Here is a 21,651-nt window from a genome sequence, read left to right as displayed (position 1 = left end):
TGGCACAAATGTGAACCAGCACCCTTAACGCCTCATCTCACTGCCATTAAGGAATAAAGTGTCTGGGTTTAAACTTGTCGGACCCACATTGACAACTTCGTAACCTTGTGTTCCAGAGGTTTTCCTGGGAGAACTTGGACTAGATGGTTGTTCCTGCTACTGAAGACCACTCGGGAGGATAGGAGCTAGAATTGACAATAATAACAATGAACAGAAGTTAGCAGACTTCACTCTGAGGTCTCTTTTCTAAAGACAGGGTGTTGCTCTGTCACCTAGGCTGGAATGGAATGGCAGGTTCATAGCTCACTATAGCCTCGAACTCTTGGGCTCAAGGGATCTTTCTAACTCAGCCTCCCAAGTAACGGACTACGGGAGTACACCACCACACCCAGCTAATTCTGTTTTCTATTTTGTAGAGCCAGGGTCTCCCTCAGTTGCCCAGGTTGTCCTCAAACTCAGACTGTTGGCCTCAAGAAATCCTCCTGCCTTGGCCTCCCAAAGTATTGGGATTACAGGTGTGAGTCACTGCACCCAGCCTGAGTTCTCTTTGGATAAGTTCCTACGGAAGACCAGAAACACAACGCTGTCTTTTCCTCATTAATGGAAAAGTTTTACTTGATGGTGTGGAACCATTTTAGTAAGCATTCTAGTTTCCCTCGGTTACTCCAAACCTCTTTCCCAAATTTGTGTACCTTTTTAAAGCATTTAGGGCAAATTGAAGAAAACCAAGACTCCAACTTAGAGCAACAGAATTAATCAGTGTCCTTTAGGTGAGGCTGAAGCTTACATCTTGCAGAATAGGGCCTAGGGACTGCTGCCTGCTGACCCAGCTGTGGGAGACTTAATATCTCTTCAGAGAGATCATCCTTTTGATTAAAAAAAAAAGTCTGTCTTCTACCCCACCACAAGTTGGTTTGGTTAGGATCCTTCATCCTCAGGTCAGTGGTACGCATGTAACATTTTTGGACTTGGGCCCAACTTTGGACTTGTGAATTCTTGTTCTGTTTTTCACTGAAAAAATGCGGCTTATGCCATTGTGAGATTTGGTGATGCCTGAAATCATAATAGAGTCCCTTACATTTCGTGAGTCGGCTAGTATGTCTGTAAGTCACACTATAGACTTGTTTAAATGACAGTTGATTCCTTAGCTGATTTTGTGAATAAGATAGATATGTTGATATTATTCACTAATAAAGGACATTTTTGATAGCTTGAGTGTATACGTATTTTAAAAGTTTCTTGTTCATCTGTGTGTGGAGTCCGAATTGAGAAGTAGAGTCTAGAAATACACCTACTAGCATGATTTTGCACCAAAAAATTCTTCAACTTATGGATGCTTCAGTTATGTCACCTAAAGACTTTAAAGATTATTTTAAATGAGAAGTTTTGTGTATAAATGGTGGGTATTTTGTGTTAATAAACTTGTTATTAGTAGCTTATGCTGCATACTTAAAGAACTATATATATTCCTTTTCCTAGGAGTTGGATGTTCAATGGAATCTAAGTTGGCATCTTTGGGAATTAAAACTTGTGGAGACTTGCAGTATATGACCATGGCAAAACTCCAAAAAGAATTTGGTCCCAAAACAGGTCAGATGCTTTATAGGTTCTGCCGTGGCTTGGATGATAGACCCGTTCGAACTGAAAAGGAAAGAAAATCTGTGTCAGCTGAGATCAACTACGGAATAAGGTTTACCCAGGTACCGACCATTGGACAGATTTACCGTCTGCTGTTCCTTTACGTTTTCACGTAGTCCTACCTCTCCAGCTCACCCATAAGACCCTTGATGCTTGAAATTAAGTCTTAAAACTCTTGTATCCCCAGAGCCTCAAGAAGGCCTTTTAAGGCAGTGTGTGGTAAGGTATAGCCCCAGATCAGGCTGAGACTGAGGAAACTTAGCTCTTGAGAAAATATACTAAAAGATTATGCCTTGGGGGCCAGTTATTAGAGAACTTGAGATATTATAATCTAATTTACAGTGAAACAATAACAAAGATGAGAAAAATTTGAAATACTTTTTAAGCTGTAGTTAAGTTTCAGCAAACCCCTCCTTACACAGGCCTTTGGAAAGCTGCAGCACAGATGGCTGAGTGGTTTCCATTTTCCTTCAGATTATGGCTTTGCATATGTCTTGTCTTTTTGAGATGGAGTCTCGCTCTGTTGCCCAGGGTGGAGTGTAGTGGCGCAGTCTTGGCTCACTGCAACCTCTGTTTCCCAGATTTAAGAGATTCTCCTGCCTCAGCCTCCCAAGTAGCTGGGATTACAGGCACCTGCCACCATGCCTGACTAATTTTTTGTATTTTTAGTAGAGACGGGATTTTGTCACGTTGGTCAGACTGGTCTCAAACTCCTGACCTCGTGATCTGCCCACCTCAGCCTCCCAAAGTGCTGGGATTACAGGCGTGAGCCACTGCACCCGGCTGGATATGTCTTGAATTTGTATGTACGAACAACAGCATATCATAAGGATTTGAGATGTGATGAGTTAATTGCCCTCTCTGCCTACACTGTGGACCTCAGAAGTCTGTTTCCTTAGGCATGGAGATAGATGATGTTTGGGCTATAAGCACAGTGTTGGAACACATTTTATCAGCAGAACGTATTAACATAATTACAAAAAAATTTCAACAAGTCAATGATGGCATAGAAAAGAAAGCAAGGGGCCCAACACGGTGGCTTACGCCTGTAATCCCATTACTTTGAGAGGCTGAGGTGGGCCAATCACCTGAGGTCAGGAGTTGGAGACCAGCCTGGCCAGCATGGTGAACCCCATCTCTACTAAAAATATAAAAAAGTTAGCCAGGCGTGGTGGCAGGCGACTGTAATCCCAGCTACTCGGGAGGCTGAGGCAAGAGAATCGCTTGAACCTGGGAGACAGAGGTTGCAGTGAGCCACGATCATGCTGTTGCACTCCAGGCTGGGGGACAAAAGCAACACTTCGTCTCAAAAAAAAAAAAGAAAAGAAAAGAAAGGAAAAATATCTTTTAAAAGTACTCATTACATTCACTTTGTTGGGAAGGTGGGTATTTTTATTTAATAGTGAGGGTATACCAAACAGTTTTTGTTGTTGTAGTTTTAGTTTTTTGAGACGGAGTCTCCCTCTGTCATCCAGGCTGGAGTGCAGTGGCATGATCTCAGCTCACTGCAACCTCCGTCTCCTGGGTTCAAGCAATTTCTCCTACCTCAGCCTCCTGAGTAGCTGGAATTACAGGCGCACGCCACCACACCCAGCTAATTTTTGCATTTTTAATAGAGACGGGTTTCACCGCGTTGGCCAGGCTGGTCTCAAACTCCTGACCTCAGGTGATCCACCAGCCTCAGCCTCTCAAAGTGCTGGGATTACAGGTGTGAGCCACCGCGCCTGGCCACGTTTCTTTTTAATAGATGCTAAGCATGATAGTGAGTAACCAATATGTTTAATACTCAGAGTTAAAATACTTGAGAACAATTGTTAGGTATATAGGAAAATGGAATGGAAGTTTCTCCATGTTTGTCTTTCCATAGCCAAAAGAGGCAGAAGCTTTTCTTCTGAGTCTTTCAGAAGAAATTCAAAGAAGACTAGAAGCCACTGGCATGAAGGGTAGACGTCTAACTCTCAAAATCATGGTACGAAAGGCTGGGGCTCCTGTAGAAACTGCAAAATTTGGAGGCCATGGAATTTGTGATAACATTGCCAGGTAAGCTCACCTCAAAAATGATATCGGTAATTATATTTCAGTACAAATTGTATAAGTAATAGAAAATGAAAAAAACCAAGGAGGAGTTTGAATAAAGACCTGTAAACCCATGTTATCTGGTATTCTGTAGAAGCAGGCATCAGCCTAAGGCATTCAGCTTAGGTTAATACACTTGGTTTCAGCCAGGCCCACACACAGGAGGTTGGTTTGACAGCATTCCAGACCTTGGCAGCCTTTGCTTGGCATCTTTGGACTGTTAACTTTACCGCATGGACAGAAAGAAAGGGCAAGGCTGCAGACCAAAGGGACTGCTATAATTTTTGGACTTGGTGAAACTTTTTTCCTGAGGGAAATTTCAGTGTAGTTCTTAAAAACAGTGATACAGACCGGGTGTGGTGGCTCATGCCTGTAATCCCAGCACTTTGGGAGGCCAAGGCAGCTGGATTACTTGAGGCCAGGAGTTTGAGACCAGCCTGGCCAACATGGTGAAACTCCATTTCCATTAAAAGTACAAAAATTAGCCGGACATGGAGGCGTTCGGCTGTAGTCCCAGCTACTCAGGAGGCTGGGGCAGGAGGATCGCTTGAACCCAGGAGGCAGAGGTTGCAGTGAGCCGAGATTGTGCCAATGCACTCCAGCCTGGGCAACAGAGTGAGATTTTGTCTCAAACGATACACAAAGGCAGACTATAGTAGCTAGAAAAATGCTGGTGAAGGAGAGCAACTTCATTTACATAGGTGTATAAAATTTAATTGGTAAAAAGATGAGTGAATCACTGTAATGTCTGAAAACTGGTAAAAGCATTTAAAAGCCTGTTGTTTTGTTTTTGTTTCTGTTGAGATGGAGTCTGACTCTGTCACCCAGGCCTGAGGGCAGTGGCGCGATCTCAGCTCACTGCAACTTCCGCCTCTTGGGTTCAAGCGATCCTCCTGTCTCAGCCTCTTGGGTAGCGGGGATTACGGGGCATGCCACCACGCCCAGCGAATTTTTGTATTTTCAGTAGAGATAGGGTTTCACTATGTTGGCCAGGCTATCTTCAACTCCTGACTTCAAATGATCCGCCCACCCCAGCCTTCCATAGTGTTCGGATTACAGGCGTGAGCAGTGTACCTGGCCTGAAACCCTCGTTTTTTGTGTCAGGGCCAACTACTTCATATTAAACTTCATGTAAGATTTGTGACCCATATGAAGATACGTGGTTTTACATGTCATTTTATGTTACACTGTATGTCATCTGTGAAACCAAAGTTTTGAGGCTTTTGACACTTTTGAAAGCTACTTATAAGGAACTATGAAGTACAGTTTCATTGAAGATTAGCTTCAATGCCAACCACACATGGTGCATTCATGTATATGATGATATTGCTAAGTCGTGAGATGACTGCTCTTAAACAGAGAAACTCCCAGGTTACCATGAAAGCAGGAATTACAAATTACAATTAGACAACATGATTTATGAAATACATTTTTTATCAGTTGGTTGTCTTGAATTATATTTACTGACGTAAGTGTTGATGATATATACATATATCTCAAATAGTAAATAGTGGTCATTTATTTATTTACTTTAAAAACTTCTTTATGTAGAGATAGGATCTTGCTCTGTTGCCCAGGCTAGCCTTGAACAATCCTTTTGCCTTGACCTCCCAGCGTTTTGGGATTACAGGTGTAAGCCACTGTGCCCAGTTTTTAGTGGCCATTTCTATAAGCAGATGAAGTAATGCGATTGTCTTCTTAAACATTTCTATGGGAAAATCAGATTCAGTTTAAAGTATTTTTTTCTGGGACTATTTCTTGTTTAAAGGCCTGGAACTTTGTTCATTATACCTGGAAAGGATCATCCAAAACATGAAATAACTTTCCTTTGGAAAGAGAACTGGTAGTAATTTGTTAATCTGTTACTGAGTTAGTAATTCTCTTTATAATGGGACACCCTGGTCATTCCAGGGAAGCTCAAACAGCTCTGAAGGAAATGGTGGGTGAGGTCACCACATCTTTGGGACCTAGTAATGCTGATGGATCATTTGGTCCTCTCTCAAGAGTTCTTAAAGATCTAAGAATTGTTTATTGGCTTTACTGTAAACACAATGAAAGGAGAGTCAAGAAACAACATACCGAGAATTCATCTTTCTCTTCTGAATATTTGCTGTACCTCAGCATACATAATCTTGGAACCTAAAACTTCTCTTGGAATCAAGAACATTGTGTTTACCATTCATTTGGGCTTTAGCTGGAAAATATGTATTTATTTGTGCATGTGTTAGCTAAAATATACCTTTTTCTAAATTTCTCAACTGATTTTTAGTTGACCCAGGTGTCCATTATTGTTTTTACCTTGAAGTTCCAGTGTTGCATAATTTTTCTTTCCCCTTTCTTTGCCAATGTAACTAATTTGGTATTTCTGGCTTCCTTGAAGGGAGACTATGGCATTCACTTTTATAATCTTCTTTGTAACTGTTTACAACTTTTCTGTAACTCTTTTAAACCGTTCCATACGACTTTAGTACTAGTGAATACATATGGAATGAAGCTTTTGTTTTCTAATTCTATCACTTACAGGACTGTAACTCTTGACCAGGCAACAGATAATGCAAAAATAATTGGAAAGGAGATGCTAAACATGTTTCATACAATGAAACTAAATATATCAGACATGAGAGGGGTAAGTGTGTAGTAACCTTGTAAATTCTGACTTTCTGTAATTTTTGTGTCATTTGAGGCTTGCTCTCAGAATGGTTATCGCTGGCATATAGGGACTTTATATGTAGGTCTTTAGCTGCTTTGTGATACAAGGAAAAGAGAAACGAAAATTCTTGACTTTTTCCATTTTGATCTCCTTCATTTTAGAATAATTTTCTTAGATTCTTACTGTACTTTTCCAGGGTACCCCTAATTAACCAGGGGCTAATACACATTTCCTCCCTGTTCTTGTTCCTAGAAGTAGATATGACTGTGAGGAGTATGAATACATAAATTTTGTACCTTTAAGTTCCTTTTTAATCAGAAACATACGCTGCTGTCTGCCATATGATGACCTAGAAGGGAGTGAAACCACAGGCACATCAAGATGCCTTTGAAACAGGCAAGAGGCATCAAAATGTCAAAACCATAGATTTTTTTTGTGGTGTTTTTTTTTTTTTTTTTTTTTGAGAGGGAGTTTTTGCCCTGTTGCCCAGGCTGGAGTACAGTGGTGCGATCTCGGCTCACTGCAACCTCCACCTTCTGGGTTCAAGCAGTTCTCCTTCCTCAAGCTCCCGAGTAGCTGTGGGTACAGGTACCCGCTACCACACCCTTTTGTATGTTTAGAGACGAGGTTTCACCATGTTGGCCAGGCTGGTCTCAACCTCCTGACCTCAGGTGATCCACCGGCTTCGGCCTCTCAAAGTGCTGGGATTACAGGCATGAGCCACTGTGTCTGGCCCCCATCTCTACTAAAAATACAAAAATTAGCCAGGTGTTCTGGTACATGCGTTATAGTCCCATGTACTCGGGAGGCTGAGGCAGGAGAATCACTTGAACCCAAGAGGCAGAGCTTGCATGAGCCAAGATCATGCCATTGCACTCCAGCCTGGGTGACACAATGAGGCTGTGTCTCAAAAGAAAAAAAAAAAAAGGACCTTTGTAGGTTTAGTTTTATGTGTGCATGTGTACGTTAAGGGTTGTTCTGGCCTGATTGTGGGCTTTGTTGAAGGATTAGTCACTAAGCCAGCCGTAATTGTAATTTCTCCCTGAAATACTGTTATAATGGCACTTTATGGAGGGGTCTGCGGTGTGCCTGCTGTTCACCAGTCCCATCAGTATTTTTTGAGAAGTATTTCATTTTAAAAAGATAAAAATAGTTAAGTTTCCAAGTAGCCTGTCCTCTCTTAGATTTTTTTTTTATCCTAATTTAAAACCTTAGTTGACCAGAACATCAGTGAAATATACAGTATTCCACTTGTTTGGATCTTCTGATTTTAAAGACGTTTTGGTATATTTTGGGAGAATTGGATACCCTGAAGTTTGAGATGAATGACCACTCACTAGCTAGTCTAGACATTGTTTTTGTAATAAGTTACATAGAATGCTGTTGTTTGAATACTTTCATTTACCTTTATTCTAGAAACAGGATCTAGGAGGTAGTGAAAAGGATTTGCTGAGGATTTTGCTTAGCTGAATTCATATTTTACTTTAGTTTTCCTGGAAGCATACTCTTTATTCTGGGTTCTAGGTTGGGATTCACGTGAATCAGTTGGTTCCAACTAATCGGAACCCTTCCACATGTCCCAGTCGCCCATCAGTTCAGTCGAGCCACTTTCCTGGTGGGTCATACTCTGTCCGTGATATCTTCCAAGTTCAGAAAGCTAAGAAACCCACAGAAGAGGAGCACAAAGAAGGTTGGTGGTCATCAGTGGGGTTCTCGTTTAGGTGCTGCTTATGTCCTTGGAAAGACGGCAGTTGGTTTTAAACTTGACACAGCTTTATGTGATTTAAAAAAATTATATTCTTCATTATGATGAATCAATAATAAAGTTTTTTTATTTGTAATGGACAGAGGAAATCGGGGATTAAAGGCCCTGCCTGATGATCTGAAGAGGCTATTTTATGTATTTTCTCTTTGTAGTATTTCGGACTGCTGTGGATCTGGAAATATCATCTGCTTCTAGAACTTGCACTTTGCCACCTTTTCCCGCACATCTGCTGACCAGTCCTGATACTAACAAGGCTGAGTCTTCAGGGAAATGGAATGGTCTGCATTGTCCTGTCAGTGTGCAGTCAAGACTTAACCTGAGTATAGAGGTCCCGTCACCTTCCCAGGTACATTTTTATAGTCCTAAATATAAGTACTTTTTATACTTTTAAATATAAGCACAAAAATATAAGTTTACAAATGAAAATGGCATTTTTATTTCTTCATCCGTTTAACCAAGAAAGGGAGAACGGGTCACTTGTTTGGGTAGATCATGATGTTGGATTCTAAATAAGCAATAATTGGGTTGAATGAAAGTGCTTTTGCAAAGATTGGCCACTCTTGCAAGTTGTAAAGCATAGCTGAAAGGCAGTCCTCCTGCGGACTGCCATTGTCTGTGACAGTGGCCATCACGTAGACTTACTGTATTCAGCAAGGCAGCTTTGGTGACTAGTGGTGAAGTAGAGGCCTTATGTCGAAGGGGTTTTGCAGTATTTGCAAACAGGTCTCTGGAGTTTTGGATGGTTTAATTCAGCTTGTGTGGGCTGTACATGTGATATGCTGCTGGCATCCCTTGGTCTTTGAAAGTATAAGGTAGCACCTTAAGCTATATTGGGCAAGTTTATTTGTGCCCCCGCACCCCCAGCGTGGAAGGAGGCAGGAGATGTTAAATACTGGCTGTAAAACTAGGGGAAGGGGCAATGCTGATACGCTTGTATGGTGACAGATACCCACAATTAGTTACTTCTGGCAAGACTGGCCTACCCAGTTGATGGGATTGCATGTTTCCAAAGGGCCAGATGTGCATGGACAGGTGGAGGGAGGCCCTGGTCAAAGGAACAGTGGGTTCTGTCCTGCAAGTTAGAGAAAATTCAGCTTCTAGAAACCCTTTCTTCCAGTGTGCTGCTGTCAGAGTAGAATTACTTGTATTTTTGGGCAGTCTCTCATCTGAGAGGTGAACTTTTGACTCAGGACTGTTTACCTGTCCAGAATTGTAACATGTGCCTCAGGCCTTCACCCCTCCCCAGGGGTGGGATCTACTTTGAGCTTCACCAAGGCGATCCGTATCTGTTGGCCCCAGTTGCAGGACATTCTGTGAGTGTACTTGGACTTACCTGGTCATGTGGTAGTGGCCAGTAGTATATACACTTTTCTCCAGACTACACATACTACTTCAGGCTTCAATGACAAAAGGCCAAAACGTTCCAAAAATGTGCTGATTTTTGGGGGTGGCTTTCCTAGCTTGATGATCTGTCTGTACCTTACATTGATTATCCAGTGTTCAAATTGAAATGGAAAGTGGCATTAAAGTTAACTCCCAAACACCTCATCTCTGAGCACGCTTTAATAAACTTCAAACTCGTGTGTTTGGCGTTTCATAGCTGGATCAGTCTGTTTTGGAAGCACTTCCACCTGACCTCCGGGAACAGGTAGAGCAAGTCTGTGCTGTCCAGCAGGCAGAGGCACGTGGCGGCAAAAGGAAAGAACCAGTAAATGGCTGTAACACAGGAATTTTGCCACAACCAGTTGGGACAGTCTTGTTGCAAATACCAGAACCTCAAGAATCGAACAGTGACACAGGAATAAATGTAATAGCCCTTCCAGCATTTTCACAGGTAAGTTAAATATGGGAACCCTCTGCTGTAGTTTCAGTATTCTCACCCCCTGCTCCAGCTCAGGACCTGTCTCCCCTCCCTTTCTCCCCTGTATCTGACACCACTTCTACTGGGGAGGGGAGGGGAGGGAAGAGTGGGCTTGTCTCCATCTCCTGCATCTGCAGGATGTAGACACTCAGAGCAGCCTCCCGCTGAAGCCAGCAGAGGGAAGAGACGGGGGAGGGCATGATAAGACAGAAGCACATTGATCTGACACAAACAGATCAGTGGCCACACTTGAATACAGCAGAGTGGAGATGTGTAATCCTACATGGGGCTGCAACAACCTGAGTTCCTGTTTTAATGTTTTGCTTCCTATTTTCTACTAGTGCATTTTGCCCAGGTGATTCTGCTGTTGTAGTGGGTTTTTTAAGTTAGTACTCTTAATTCCTTATTCTTGCTCTAACCATTTTGAAGATTTAATCAGCTTTGATATTACGGAACTGGTAAGAATTCGTACAGATCAGAAAAGTAAGATTTGAAAACAAAACCTATTTTGTGAAAAAAGATAAACCAGCTCCCATCTAGGAGTTCACGTTTGACTTGACCTTGTCTTTTCCACTAGGTGGACCCTGAGGTATTTGCTGCCCTTCCTGCTGAACTTCAAAGGGAGCTGAAAGCAGCATATGATCAAAGACGCAGGCAGGGCGAGAACATCAGTCAGCAGCAGTCAGCCAGCGCATCTGGTGAGCCTCGGAAGTGGCATGTAACAAAAATGAAGATAAAGAGTAATGGAGTCACTGTTGTCTAATTATTGCAGTATATAATGGCCAGAGTCTAAGCTGTTAGTTGCATTGAGAGCTCTTCATATTGGGATAATATCTGAAGTATACAGTATGAGTAAATATCGTCATATTTTAGTTGGATTTGTGTCTGTACTTTCAGGATTTAAACACACCACTTTTTACTTTTTTAAAAAAGTTGGGATAGGTCATTACCAGAAGTGTCTTGAATACTTGTTCAGCTAGTTGTCCTTTGAGATGAATAAATCAAAGGATGTAGGTTCAAAATGCATCACAAACACCAAACCTACATTTATTACTACCCATCATAGATGAGCAACATGCCAAAGGCCGAATTAGTAAGTGGCAAAGCAAAGAGAGAATTGGAGAGCCTGCACTTTGGGCCATTGCCATTCACTGCCTCTCACTTGGGGCAGGAGGGGAGGTGTAGGCTAGGGAGCCTGTTGTATTCGGGAGGAGAAAAGAGAACCCAACCTACTATCATCCAGACTATCCGTACTAGCAGTTTGTTGAGGATCTTGTATCTACCTTCTCTTAGTGCCAAAGAATCCTTTACTTCATCTAAAGGCAGCAGTGAAAGAAAAGAAAAGAAACAAGAAAAAAAAACCCATCGGTTCCCCAAAAAGGATTCAGAGTCCTTTGAAAAACAAGCTGCCAAACAGTCCTGCAAAAACTCTGCCAGGGGCCTGTGGCAGTCCCCAGAAGTTAATTGATGGGTTTCTAAAACATGAAGGAACTCCTGCAGAGAAACCCCTGGTAATTCTTTAACTTTGACCTTTATGAGATCTTAATGTACCTGGATAATGTGTGAATACAGCAATTTTATCCTTTGTTTTCTTAACAGGAAGAACTCTCTGCTTCTACTTCAGGTGTGCCAGGCCTTTCTAGTTTCCAGTCTGACCCAGCTGGCTGTGTGAGACCTCCAGCACCCAATCTAGCTGGAGCTGTTGAATTCAGTGATGTGAAGACCTTGCTCAGAGAATGGATAACTACAATTTCAGGTTGGCTTGGCCTGTGTTAGATGGCCCAAGGCTGAGATGCAGTCGTCTCATGATTTGAGAACATAAACAGACTAAACTATGTAGATTTAACCCATTTCTCTAACTCTAATAGGCTTAAAGCAGCTACCCCAGTATCTTTTAAATTCTGGGGCTTGCTTTGAAAAGTAACAAAGCCCATTCCTTTGATAGCTGTTAGCGGCATACTTGTAGAAATGCAGTTTTCCTTTATCTGTGTAGATTTCTGACTTTCTCCTTCAAAAAGATACACTGGTCCTCATTTGAAGTTGTTCCCCTTCCTAGATCCAATGGAAGAAGACATTCTCCAAGTTGTGAAATACTGTACTGATCTAATAGAAGAAAAAGATTTGGAAAAACTGGATCTAGTTATAAAATACATGAAAAGGTAGTAATTCATCACTTTTATCAAATGGGAAAACATGGCATGTCGCAATGGCTAATTGAGGGTGTACTGAGAAGTGTGAAACTTTCTGGGAAACTGTCCTCATTAGGGTTAATGAAAAAGTGATACCCATTATTTTGCCATGTTGACTAGTAAATAAGGTTCCAAGTGTGTTGCCCTCAAAGTCTTATATGTGATTAGGAAACCACAGAAAGTGGGCTGGGCGCAGTGGCTCACACCTGTAATCACAACACTTCACTTCGGGTGGCTGAGGTGGGTGGATTGTTTTGAGACCAGCCTGGCCAGAATGGCATAACCCCATCTCTACTAAAAAATACAAAAAATAAATAACCTGGGGGTGGTAGTGCCCACCTGTGGTCCCAGTTACTTGGGAGGTAGAGGCTGCAGCGAGCCATGATTACACCACTGCACTCCAGCCTGACAGCTTGTCTCAAAACAAGTTTTTTTTTTTTTTCCGGTGTTCTAGGATTTTATTTTTTGAGATGGAGTCTCGCTCTGTCACCCAGGCTGGAGGGCAGTGGTGGGATCTTGGCTTACTGCAGCCTCTGCCTCCTGGGTTCCAGAGATTCTCCTGCCTCAGCCTCTCAGGTAGCTGGGATTATAGGTATGTGCCACCACGCCCAGCTAATTTTTGTATTTTCTATCGAGACGGGGTTTTATCATGTTTGGCCAGGCTAGTCTCAAACTCCCGACCTCAGGTGATCTGCCCACCTCGGCCTCCCAAAGTGCTGGGATTACAGGCATGAGCTTTTTTTTTTTTTTTTTTTTGGCCAAAATCAATTTTTATTTTTAAAAAGGAATAGTCTTAAGGACTTTTCCTGATGGCATTTCTTCTCTCCCTACCTTTAGGTTGATGCAGCAATCGGTGGAATCGGTTTGGAATATGGCGTTTGACTTTATTCTTGACAATGTTCAGGTGGTTTTACAACAAACATACGGAAGCACATTAAAAGTTACATAAATATTATTACCAGGGAGCCTGGTGCTCTCCGATCGCTGTGCCATAAGTGCTTGTGAGGTATTTGCAAAGTGCATGATAGTAATGCTCGAAGTTTTTATAATTTTAAATTTCTTTTAAAGCAAGTGTTTTGTACATTTCTTTTCAAAAAGTGCCAAATTTGTCAGTATTGCATGTAAATAATTGTGTTAATTCTTTCACTGTAGCATAGATTCTATTTACAAAATGTTTGTTTATAAAGTTTTATGGATTTTTACAGTGAAGTGTTTACAGTTGTTTAATAAAGAACTGTATGTATATTTTGTACAGGCTCCTTTTTGTGAATCCTTAAAAACTCAACTCTAGGAAGCAGCTACTGTTTATTATACTAAAAGGCTGAAAAACCTCCAGGCCAGACTGCTAAGCTCTGAAATTCCTGAGAGGTCTCAGACCGGGATTCTACTTGTTCCAAGAAAGGGTAAAGCTTCTAAACCATCTTATTCTTGTCTCCAAGCATGAACACAGGAGCATGTTAAGAAAATCTTTACTTTTTCCATGTGGAGAAATCTACATGTTTTGAATTAGAAACACCCTCACACCCACTTGAAGATTTTTTCCTGGGAACATTATGTCCCGTAGATCAGAGGTGATGTTGTCTTTGCCTCTACTGGCCATTGAGAAACTTTGATGATAAAAAAGAATGGTATAGATTTTCACACGGATATAAAATATTTTTATGCTATATGTTATGCCGTAACTTTAAAATAAAAATGTAGTTTAAAATTCTCTGCTAGTGGATATTTGGAACTTTTTCCTCAAACACCCCACACTGACTTCAACAAAACCCTAAAACTAGCTACAGATTACCACCATGAATGAATCATTAAGTTGTGTCCGCAACAAGTTAGAAGCACTAAGCCCAAATATCAGGAAATGTACGTATGTATGATGGAATTTTCTAGGACAAAACAGATCAAGATTAATGTACATAATGTACAAAAACCTCTACTGTTACCAGGTGCTGGCATACAAGGTAGTGTGATTGGTAAGATAATTCTTGTCCTAGGAGGACAACTTGTGGGAGAGAAGCTACACTAACATGGAAGCCTAACAGAGCTTGCTGGTGGATGTCTGTTTTCTTTCTTTATTGGTAGTTTGCTTTGGAACTGTGATGATTACAATGGACTCATGACTACACAAGCAGTAAAAAGCAGCCAGCTGCGCTTTTACACCATGGTTTCACACAAAGCAGATAAATACCAGAATGCCTAATTTTCTATTTTATAAAAGCCCTAAAGGCATATGGCAGAAGAATGCTGGAAAAATCACTGTGGGAAGAGTATGCATAAATAAAGAAGTATTTCTTACATCAAAGAAGTCCCAAGAATCACAAAATCTGCAGAAGCTTGGTTAATCAAATACTGCAGTACTGATTTAATCAGTATAAAATCGAAAGAGCTTTAGATCTGTAGTAAAAATCCAAATTTGGGGAAGGGCAAACTTTAAAACAGCAGCCAAGTAGAGAAGGGTTGGGGAAAGGAGAGGTGAGTGAACAGGCACATTGGAACTGTGGGGACATGTAACTGACCACTGTCAAACCAGTGTAAGTTTCTTGGTTTCTCATGGAAAACATTTTATACACCTATTTTTCTTCCTTCCATACTTAAGTCCATCAGTGTCCAGATAACGTCTGTTCCATTTTTTGTCTTATTTTTGGTGGGATATTACAACACAGTATTGCATTTACTCCAGTTCCTGCTCCGTGTGAAAAAAATTAGATGATTTCAAATACTTTCTTCAGCTCCACAATAAGCTGCCAGTCACTCTTCTGCATTTCGTCTCTGAACCAGTCTTTGAGTGCATCAATGGACTGCCGGCTGATCTGCAATGCCCGAGGCACAAACAGGGTAAACAGAACATAACAAACATGTGCCAAAGAAAGCTGTGGCCCCAGATGCTTGCTCTCACCGTAATAAAGCTTATGCAGTGCTTGCCTGCCTAAGGGAGTAGAATTCCAAAATCACATCTGGTTGGCGTGTCAGGCACAAGGGGATCTAAAAGTCCTAGCTTTCTCTGTTGGTGCTGCTTTCCTGATGGGGCAACTTCCTCAAAACACAAGGCCCAGCTAGAGGTCAGGCCCTAATGGGGGATCCAGTCCCATCAGATACTACAATCAAACTGAAGTCCAAGGAGCTACTGGGTACAGGTTACCTGAGAAGAGTGATTCCCCATTTCTTAAAGTATGCCACTTTTGCTGGAATACTTACCTTACTGACAAGAATGTCTGTGGCTTCAAAATGTCTTCCAAACATTTTGGGCGACTCACCAGGGATAGGTTCTATTTTTACACAGACTTCTTGTCCTTTTTTTGCAACATCCACTTGTTTATGGTTTATTTCAATACTTGTTACTATTCCGATGTCAACAAACTGTAAAACAACATATTACAATGCATGCTGAAGAATTCATGCCAATCACAGGCGCCATGGCTGGACAACTGAAATAAGAACTGGGGCAAAAGCCTGTTTTAAAAGTCATGGCAGTGCGATCCTTCATTCATCCCTTAAGGTCTCACAGTGGAATGTTTTGGTATATTAGGCTGGCACCACCAACACCCTGTTCCCTTCACGACAGCTGTAAGAATGACAGGAGATAATGTGCTTTGCAAAACATTCTAAGCGCCCTGTTGACCCAATGTCATTTCGTATTTTTGCTCTACCATTTGACGTGACAGGTGCCATAATAGAAGGCATCAGCAGGCACAAAGGGTCCGAGTCAGGAATGAGCTTGAAGTGGCTGGTGGGAATGAAGTCAGAGTGAGGACTGACCCTGAAATTTTAAGAATGACGGCCTGTGAGCAGATGAGTGATGTGATCTCAGAGTTTGGGGCCAAAAACCCTGACTCCTTTGTGGAGAAAAGGATTCAGGAGAGTAAGAGTGAAAAGAGAGAGAGCTCTGTTTGATTTAGGAGGCCAAAGCCACATAGAAAATAACACAAATAAATGTCCTGGCTTAGTCCACTGAAATGGTAGAGAATCAATGACAACTTCTAAGTGCCACTGCCCATTTACAGGAACCAGGTTTGGGGCAGGGAAAGTACTAGATGAGGCTGGAACATCTCACTGCACCAGAAAGGAAGAAGATGCTCAGACTACTATGTGTCAAGGATACAGGAACCAGTTTAAATGAGCTCCTACTGACCACACTGGATAATCTATCAAAAGAATAAAGGTAATGGATTATATTTAAAAAAAAAAACCTGCTAAGTCTATGACTCAATAAAAAGGTCAGTGGGAAGAGGTTCTTTGTAAGAAATGGGGGACAGGTATATCCACAATTTTGCCACCATCTATGTAACAGCTGACAGGCAAGGCTTGCCAGTGGGTACGAGAGCCACAGGATGTCCATTAGGAACTCCAGGTACCAGACAGATTACAGAGTAATTACAAAGGGGCAAGTTTCTAATGGAGATGATTGGCAGCTAGCACTTTCCCCAGGGAATAAGAGCATCAGCAGCAGTGAGACAGGCTGGCTTATGCAAGAGGCAGGCACACAGGGAAACTGCATGTCTTTCCAATAACTCTAACTTGTGTCTGGTCGGGAGGGAGAGAAACAGATAAATCCAAATAAATGGAGAAGGAATTTGCAAAACCACTGGGACACTTCAAAAAAGATGGAGGACTGTTCTTGACTGAGGCTCAACCACAAAACAGCCCCAGTGCAATGCAGTCTGCAGGGCACTGAGCCAGATCAGTGGGGAGAGTTACCAAGACATCTTTGGGATAATTGGTGAAATGTTGAGGGCTGCAAATTATAGGATATTGTTGAAATATTATTAATTTTTCTTAGGTATGCTGATAGAAAGAGAAGGTAAACATGGGTGTTCATTATACTCATTTTTAAGCTTTTCCACAGGCTTGAAACCTTTCAAAATAAAATAAAAGGCAATAAAGTGCCGTGGAGCCCAATTAACTGAAGCACTGAGATCAGGGCTAAGAGTCAGCACTGACTATGGAGCACTGGTATTTACCAACACTGAAGCACAGCAGGTGACAGGCTCTGCTTGTTTTAAAGTTACCACATTTTCTTCCTACTGAGGTAAAACACACTGAAACATTTGTTAAGAAGGTGGAGACCACACTAAATACACAGCACAATACTGTGACCTACAGGAACAAAGCTGTGTTGCTATGACTCTTGGACACCCATTTACTGCTTTAAGAAATGACCCACAAAATGTACAACTAGAACTTACATTTTTGCTTGGGACACACATGGGTGTCCCCTGTTTCACCTGACCTGCTTCCACTGTCACCCCCATCACTATCGGATCTCGAGAATTAAAAATGTACTGTGGGAGGATTTTCATCTTGCAGGGAAATACTGCTATGTGCCTGAAAGGAAAAAAAAAATTTTAAGCTTACAGCATCACTTAAACATAAACAGAAAAACTGCAGCTGAACATCAGGCTTCTCGCATTAGAGGAAAGCAGCTTTCCCCGCGGCCACAGGAGAGGGGCAGGCAGGCGCTGCTTCCTTTTCTTCTTAAACTCCTCCTCCCCATTCTATTGCTTCCCAAGTCTTTGCTTTCTTCTCTTTTAAAGCCCTACCTCCAACAGAAGCTGCATCACAGGAGCATTCTGTTCCTAGTCTAAAACACTGAGCTTGGCTGCTGAAGATGTCAGCCAGTCTGGGGCTTAGAACCTAGGCAGTACCTGGTGACAGGCAGGGCTTCGTCTGGCACATGTGTAGGCTACTGGGGGACCACAGAGGCATCAAACCATATTATCACCCTCCTTTTCTCCACCACATTCCCAAACCATTGATCCAAAAGGCCACTACATGATGATCCTGCTTACTGAGCACACGCTTAAAGTGCTTTAAAAGTTTCCGGCAGTCTTCTTAATCAAGCAGAATTCTTCTCACTTCAGGTTGCATGATCTAAAGTGACCACATACCAGTCTAAATCCGAGTATTTACTAGTAAGCGCCAATGAAAAATGTATCCCAAACTACACCATCACTCCTGTCATCACTGTGGTCTGAATCACCTAGACCTCTTGCTTGGACTGTGGGAGCCTCCTGACAGGGTCTTGCCACTGACTTCCTGACAACCCAAGGTCTACATAACAACCCAGTGAGCCAGTCTGATTGTGAACACAGCCTTGGCAACGGCTTCTTGCACAACTCAGAGCAGCTCAATCCTTCCCATGGCCTGTAAGATTCTTGATGATACAGGTCCCACTACCCTCTCTGACCTCATTTATCACTGTCCCCTCTGGTCACTCTGCCTCACACTGCTGTTCTCTCTGAACATTCCCCATGTGCGCTCTGTCTGAAGAGATGAGATGCCTTCCTCAACCACATCATTAATCACAGCCCTCCTCTCCTTATCTAGGCCCTTCCCTGCTTTATTTGGTTTTTCAGCACTTGTCAACATGTGTTGATTGTCCTGCAATAAGAGCCTGTCCCAGACAAGGCACAGTGGCTCACACCTATAATCCCAGCACTTTGGGAGGCAGAGGCAGGTGGATCACTTGAGCTCAGGAATTCAAGACCACCCTGGCCAACATGGCAAAACCCTGTCTCTACCAAAAATACAACATGTTAGCCAGGCATAGCGGCGTGAGCCTGTAGGTCTCAACTACTCGGGAGGCCGAGGTGTGGGAGGATCACTTGAGCCCAGTAGGCAGAGGCTGGAGTAACCCGTGATCATGTGACTGCACTACAGCATGGGTGACAGAACGAGACCCTGTCTCAGAGGAGCAGGGAGGCCGGCCTGGTTCTCTGCTGATGCTTCCTCCACCACTGCAGCAATGTAGTTCATTCCTGCACTGTGAGTACTCGGAAAGTTTGGTACAGGAATGGACTTCTCTCCCACAGAATCTCTCACCTTATTTCCCAGTTTTCCTCACTCAAGTTTTGTTACTTCCAATCTGTGTAATCCCAGATAAGCAAGATAAAGTCCCAAAATAATAACTACTAACCCATTAACATGACCCAAGTCTGCCAAGATTATATTAAACTGAAGTCACAGACAAGACTTGTTTGCGTACTGCTGGAACGACCCAGTATGCTGGGTTTCTGGTTTGCAACACACCATTGCAGGATGCAGGATGCAGCCGCTGGTCGAGGAGCCAATGCCGTGATTTTGCTGTTTACAACCCTTTCTGGAATTCAGTAATTCTCAACCATGTTCAGTAACAAAGACTCGAAGTCAATAAAAACAGTAACTTACTTAAATTCTTCTTGTTTCTGTTTCTTGTAGTCTTGTCTATATTTTGTGAAGGCATCAAATAAATGATAAATAATTTCTGCACTAAAAATTCTAACTCCTAAACTATCAGCCATTTCTTGTGCATCTCGTTCAATTCTCACATCGAAGGCCAAAATCACTGCATACCTAAAAGGTTAAAACACACCAAAGACCATTCAATGAAAAACAGAATATGTCACAGAGGACAGTTTTTAAAGACAGGACAGTTTTAAGATAGGTAAGTAACATGAAAGCCTTCATAGCAAGAGAAATTACTTACTGAGGGTCATGTTCCAACATCACTGAAGCCTTCATAACATCCTTTTTATGCACTGGGCCAATGTTAATTCCTGCATACTGACAAAATGGGAGTTTCCATGTTTATGTATCAGGTAATGGTAACAGCACCAAAAACCACGACCAGCCAGCACTCGCTCGCGCAGCTAGGCCTAACTACTTACGGGCACTTCTGATGTTTTCAGAAATTCAAGTAGAGCTTCCAAAGAACCCAGTGTAGACGCCTGGACATAGACTCCTTTTTCTTCTAATTTGATAGCATTTAGTGTCTGCTTTAACTCATGGATCAATTCATCCTTGTAAAGAAATCAGATTTGATAAGGTTGTCAACACACCTCTATCCTCAGCAGTCTAGACTTAAATCGTGTTTCCCTCTTTGGTCAAGTACTTATCTGCAAATATGAAACTAAGGCTTAGATAGAGCAAAAGGCACAACAGAACCTGTGCTGGAATGGAGATTTGGGGGCCACACCCTAAATGTATCTCGCTTCACCTGTGTCTTAAATTTACTAGTTTTGAAATATGTTTAATCTCTGCTCCACTTGGCAAATATAATAGATGGGTGGGCAGAATTAAACAGTACAGAAGAAAAAATCTTTTAAAGTTAAAAAAGCACCACATAAATGTAATGTGTTATGATAGCCCAAAAGCTCAGCTTGACTGTGTTAACTAGGAAATACCATAATCTCATGATCTCAGCAGCTCCTTCCTCCATCACTGCTCGTCTGGAAATGGAAGAAGAGATTTTAACCAGAAATAAGTAAAACAAGTTTATCAATGCCACTGAAGGGACATAAGTCCACTCCATACTCAGGACTGGCTGAAGAGGCAGGCCTGTCCTGTTCTCTCACTGGCCCTGAGATAGCTTATTCCCAACAGCATGACTTGATGCTGCCTAATAAACATGGCCCCAGGACACAAGAGCCATGTGCTGGGAACAGTTATATTTTCCCTTTGGCAAGTGAACAAACTATGGCTCAAAGTCCACTTTTATGAAACTACAATGGACATGGGCCAAAAAAGAATATACAACTCCTAGCTTTTTTTTTGAGACAAGGTCTTGCTGTTGCCCAGGCTGGAGTGCAGTGGCACGATCTCGGCTCATTGCAGCCTCTGCCTCCCAGGTTCAAGTGATTCTTCTGCCTCAGCCTCCCAAGTAGCTGGGATTACAGGCATGCATCACCATGCCCAGCCAACTTGTAGCTTTTGACTCATTTTTTTATTTGAATAAAATGCATTATTTTTATAATTCTAGTACACATAAAAATTATACCAATTCCTATGACTGTACAAACTGAAGTAATTCAAAAACATCAAGTTTGCTAAGAGGCCAAGAGATGGCAGGCTTCACAAAGACAAAGCCAGTTTTGGTCACCATCCCTAGCATGTGCAATGCTGACACATGCCAGAACTTTTGAGGAAAAAAAAATTTTAAATGAACTTACTTTAAGAACAGGGATTTCATCTTCTTTATAAGCCACGAGGAGGGGTAAACCAGCCAGTGTTTTCTCCAGGTCTTTTCCAAGAATCTTTACCCCCTGAGCTGCTTCTACTTCTTTATGCTTTTCATACTGGTTCTATAGAGATAAAAACATTTGTTACCAAAGGTACTTCAAAAGTGGTTAGCAATAGGAGATGATATAAGAGAATCTCATCATGATCTTAGAGGTTTCTTGAACTAGGCATGAAAAGCAATAACCACAAAATAAAAGAGTGATAAATTTAACATTAAAATGAAATATTTCCATTTCTCAAAATACCACAGGAAAAGTCACAAGAGTAGAAGATATTGCAAAACACACTAACAAACCAATATCCTGAATATATAAGCGCATATACATCTGTAAGAAAGATAATGCAGAAGAAAAATGTACATCTCACAAAGGAGGAAATAAATGGCTAATAAACATTTTTTTTTTTTGAGACAGAGTCTCACTCTGTCCACCAGGCTGGAGTGCAGTGGCGCGATCTCGACTCACTGCAAGCTCCACCTCCT

General features: G+C 41.9%; 2 protein-coding genes across 4 annotated transcripts in view; one reads left to right on the top strand and one right to left on the bottom strand.

Annotated features, from left to right (window-relative positions):
• REV1 (REV1, polymerase (DNA directed)) overlaps positions 1–13,891 on the top strand; it is a 64,641-nt gene extending 50,750 nt beyond the window's left edge. For both annotated transcript variants that reach the window (XM_011956570.1, XM_011956569.1), the window contains exons 12-22: positions 1,480–1,700; positions 3,506–3,678; positions 6,238–6,340; positions 7,889–8,054; positions 8,282–8,475; positions 9,730–9,963; positions 10,568–10,688; positions 11,284–11,501; positions 11,590–11,746; positions 12,047–12,149; positions 13,017–13,891. In XM_011956570.1, the coding sequence (XP_011811960.1) occupies positions 1,480–1,700; positions 3,506–3,678; positions 6,238–6,340; positions 7,889–8,054; positions 8,282–8,475; positions 9,730–9,963; positions 10,568–10,688; positions 11,284–11,501; positions 11,590–11,746; positions 12,047–12,149; positions 13,017–13,128 (1,802 nt within the window). In that variant the 3' untranslated portion in view covers positions 13,129–13,891. The remainder of the gene's footprint in view (positions 1–1,479; positions 1,701–3,505; positions 3,679–6,237; positions 6,341–7,888; positions 8,055–8,281; positions 8,476–9,729; positions 9,964–10,567; positions 10,689–11,283; positions 11,502–11,589; positions 11,747–12,046; positions 12,150–13,016) is intronic.
• A 619-nt stretch (positions 13,892–14,510) lies between these two features.
• EIF5B (eukaryotic translation initiation factor 5B) overlaps positions 14,511–21,651 on the bottom strand; it is a 63,049-nt gene continuing 55,908 nt past the window's right edge. For both annotated transcript variants that reach the window (XM_011956565.1, XM_011956566.1), the window contains 7 exons: positions 21,101–21,232; positions 19,820–19,951; positions 19,639–19,715; positions 19,341–19,505; positions 17,360–17,498; positions 15,372–15,533; positions 14,511–14,986 (listed from right to left, as the gene is read on the bottom strand). In XM_011956565.1, coding sequence (XP_011811955.1) covers positions 14,879–14,986; positions 15,372–15,533; positions 17,360–17,498; positions 19,341–19,505; positions 19,639–19,715; positions 19,820–19,951; positions 21,101–21,232 — 915 coding nt within the window. In that variant the 3' untranslated portion in view covers positions 14,511–14,878. The remainder of the gene's footprint in view (positions 14,987–15,371; positions 15,534–17,359; positions 17,499–19,340; positions 19,506–19,638; positions 19,716–19,819; positions 19,952–21,100; positions 21,233–21,651) is intronic.

The sequence above is a fragment of the Colobus angolensis genome, unplaced genomic scaffold (assembly GCF_000951035.1).
Source record: "Colobus angolensis palliatus isolate OR3802 unplaced genomic scaffold, Cang.pa_1.0 Scaffold42, whole genome shotgun sequence".
Lineage (NCBI taxonomy): Eukaryota > Metazoa > Chordata > Mammalia > Primates > Cercopithecidae > Colobus > Colobus angolensis.
Note: the sequence above shows the minus strand (reverse complement) of the source record. Positions and strands in the feature narration are given on the sequence as shown.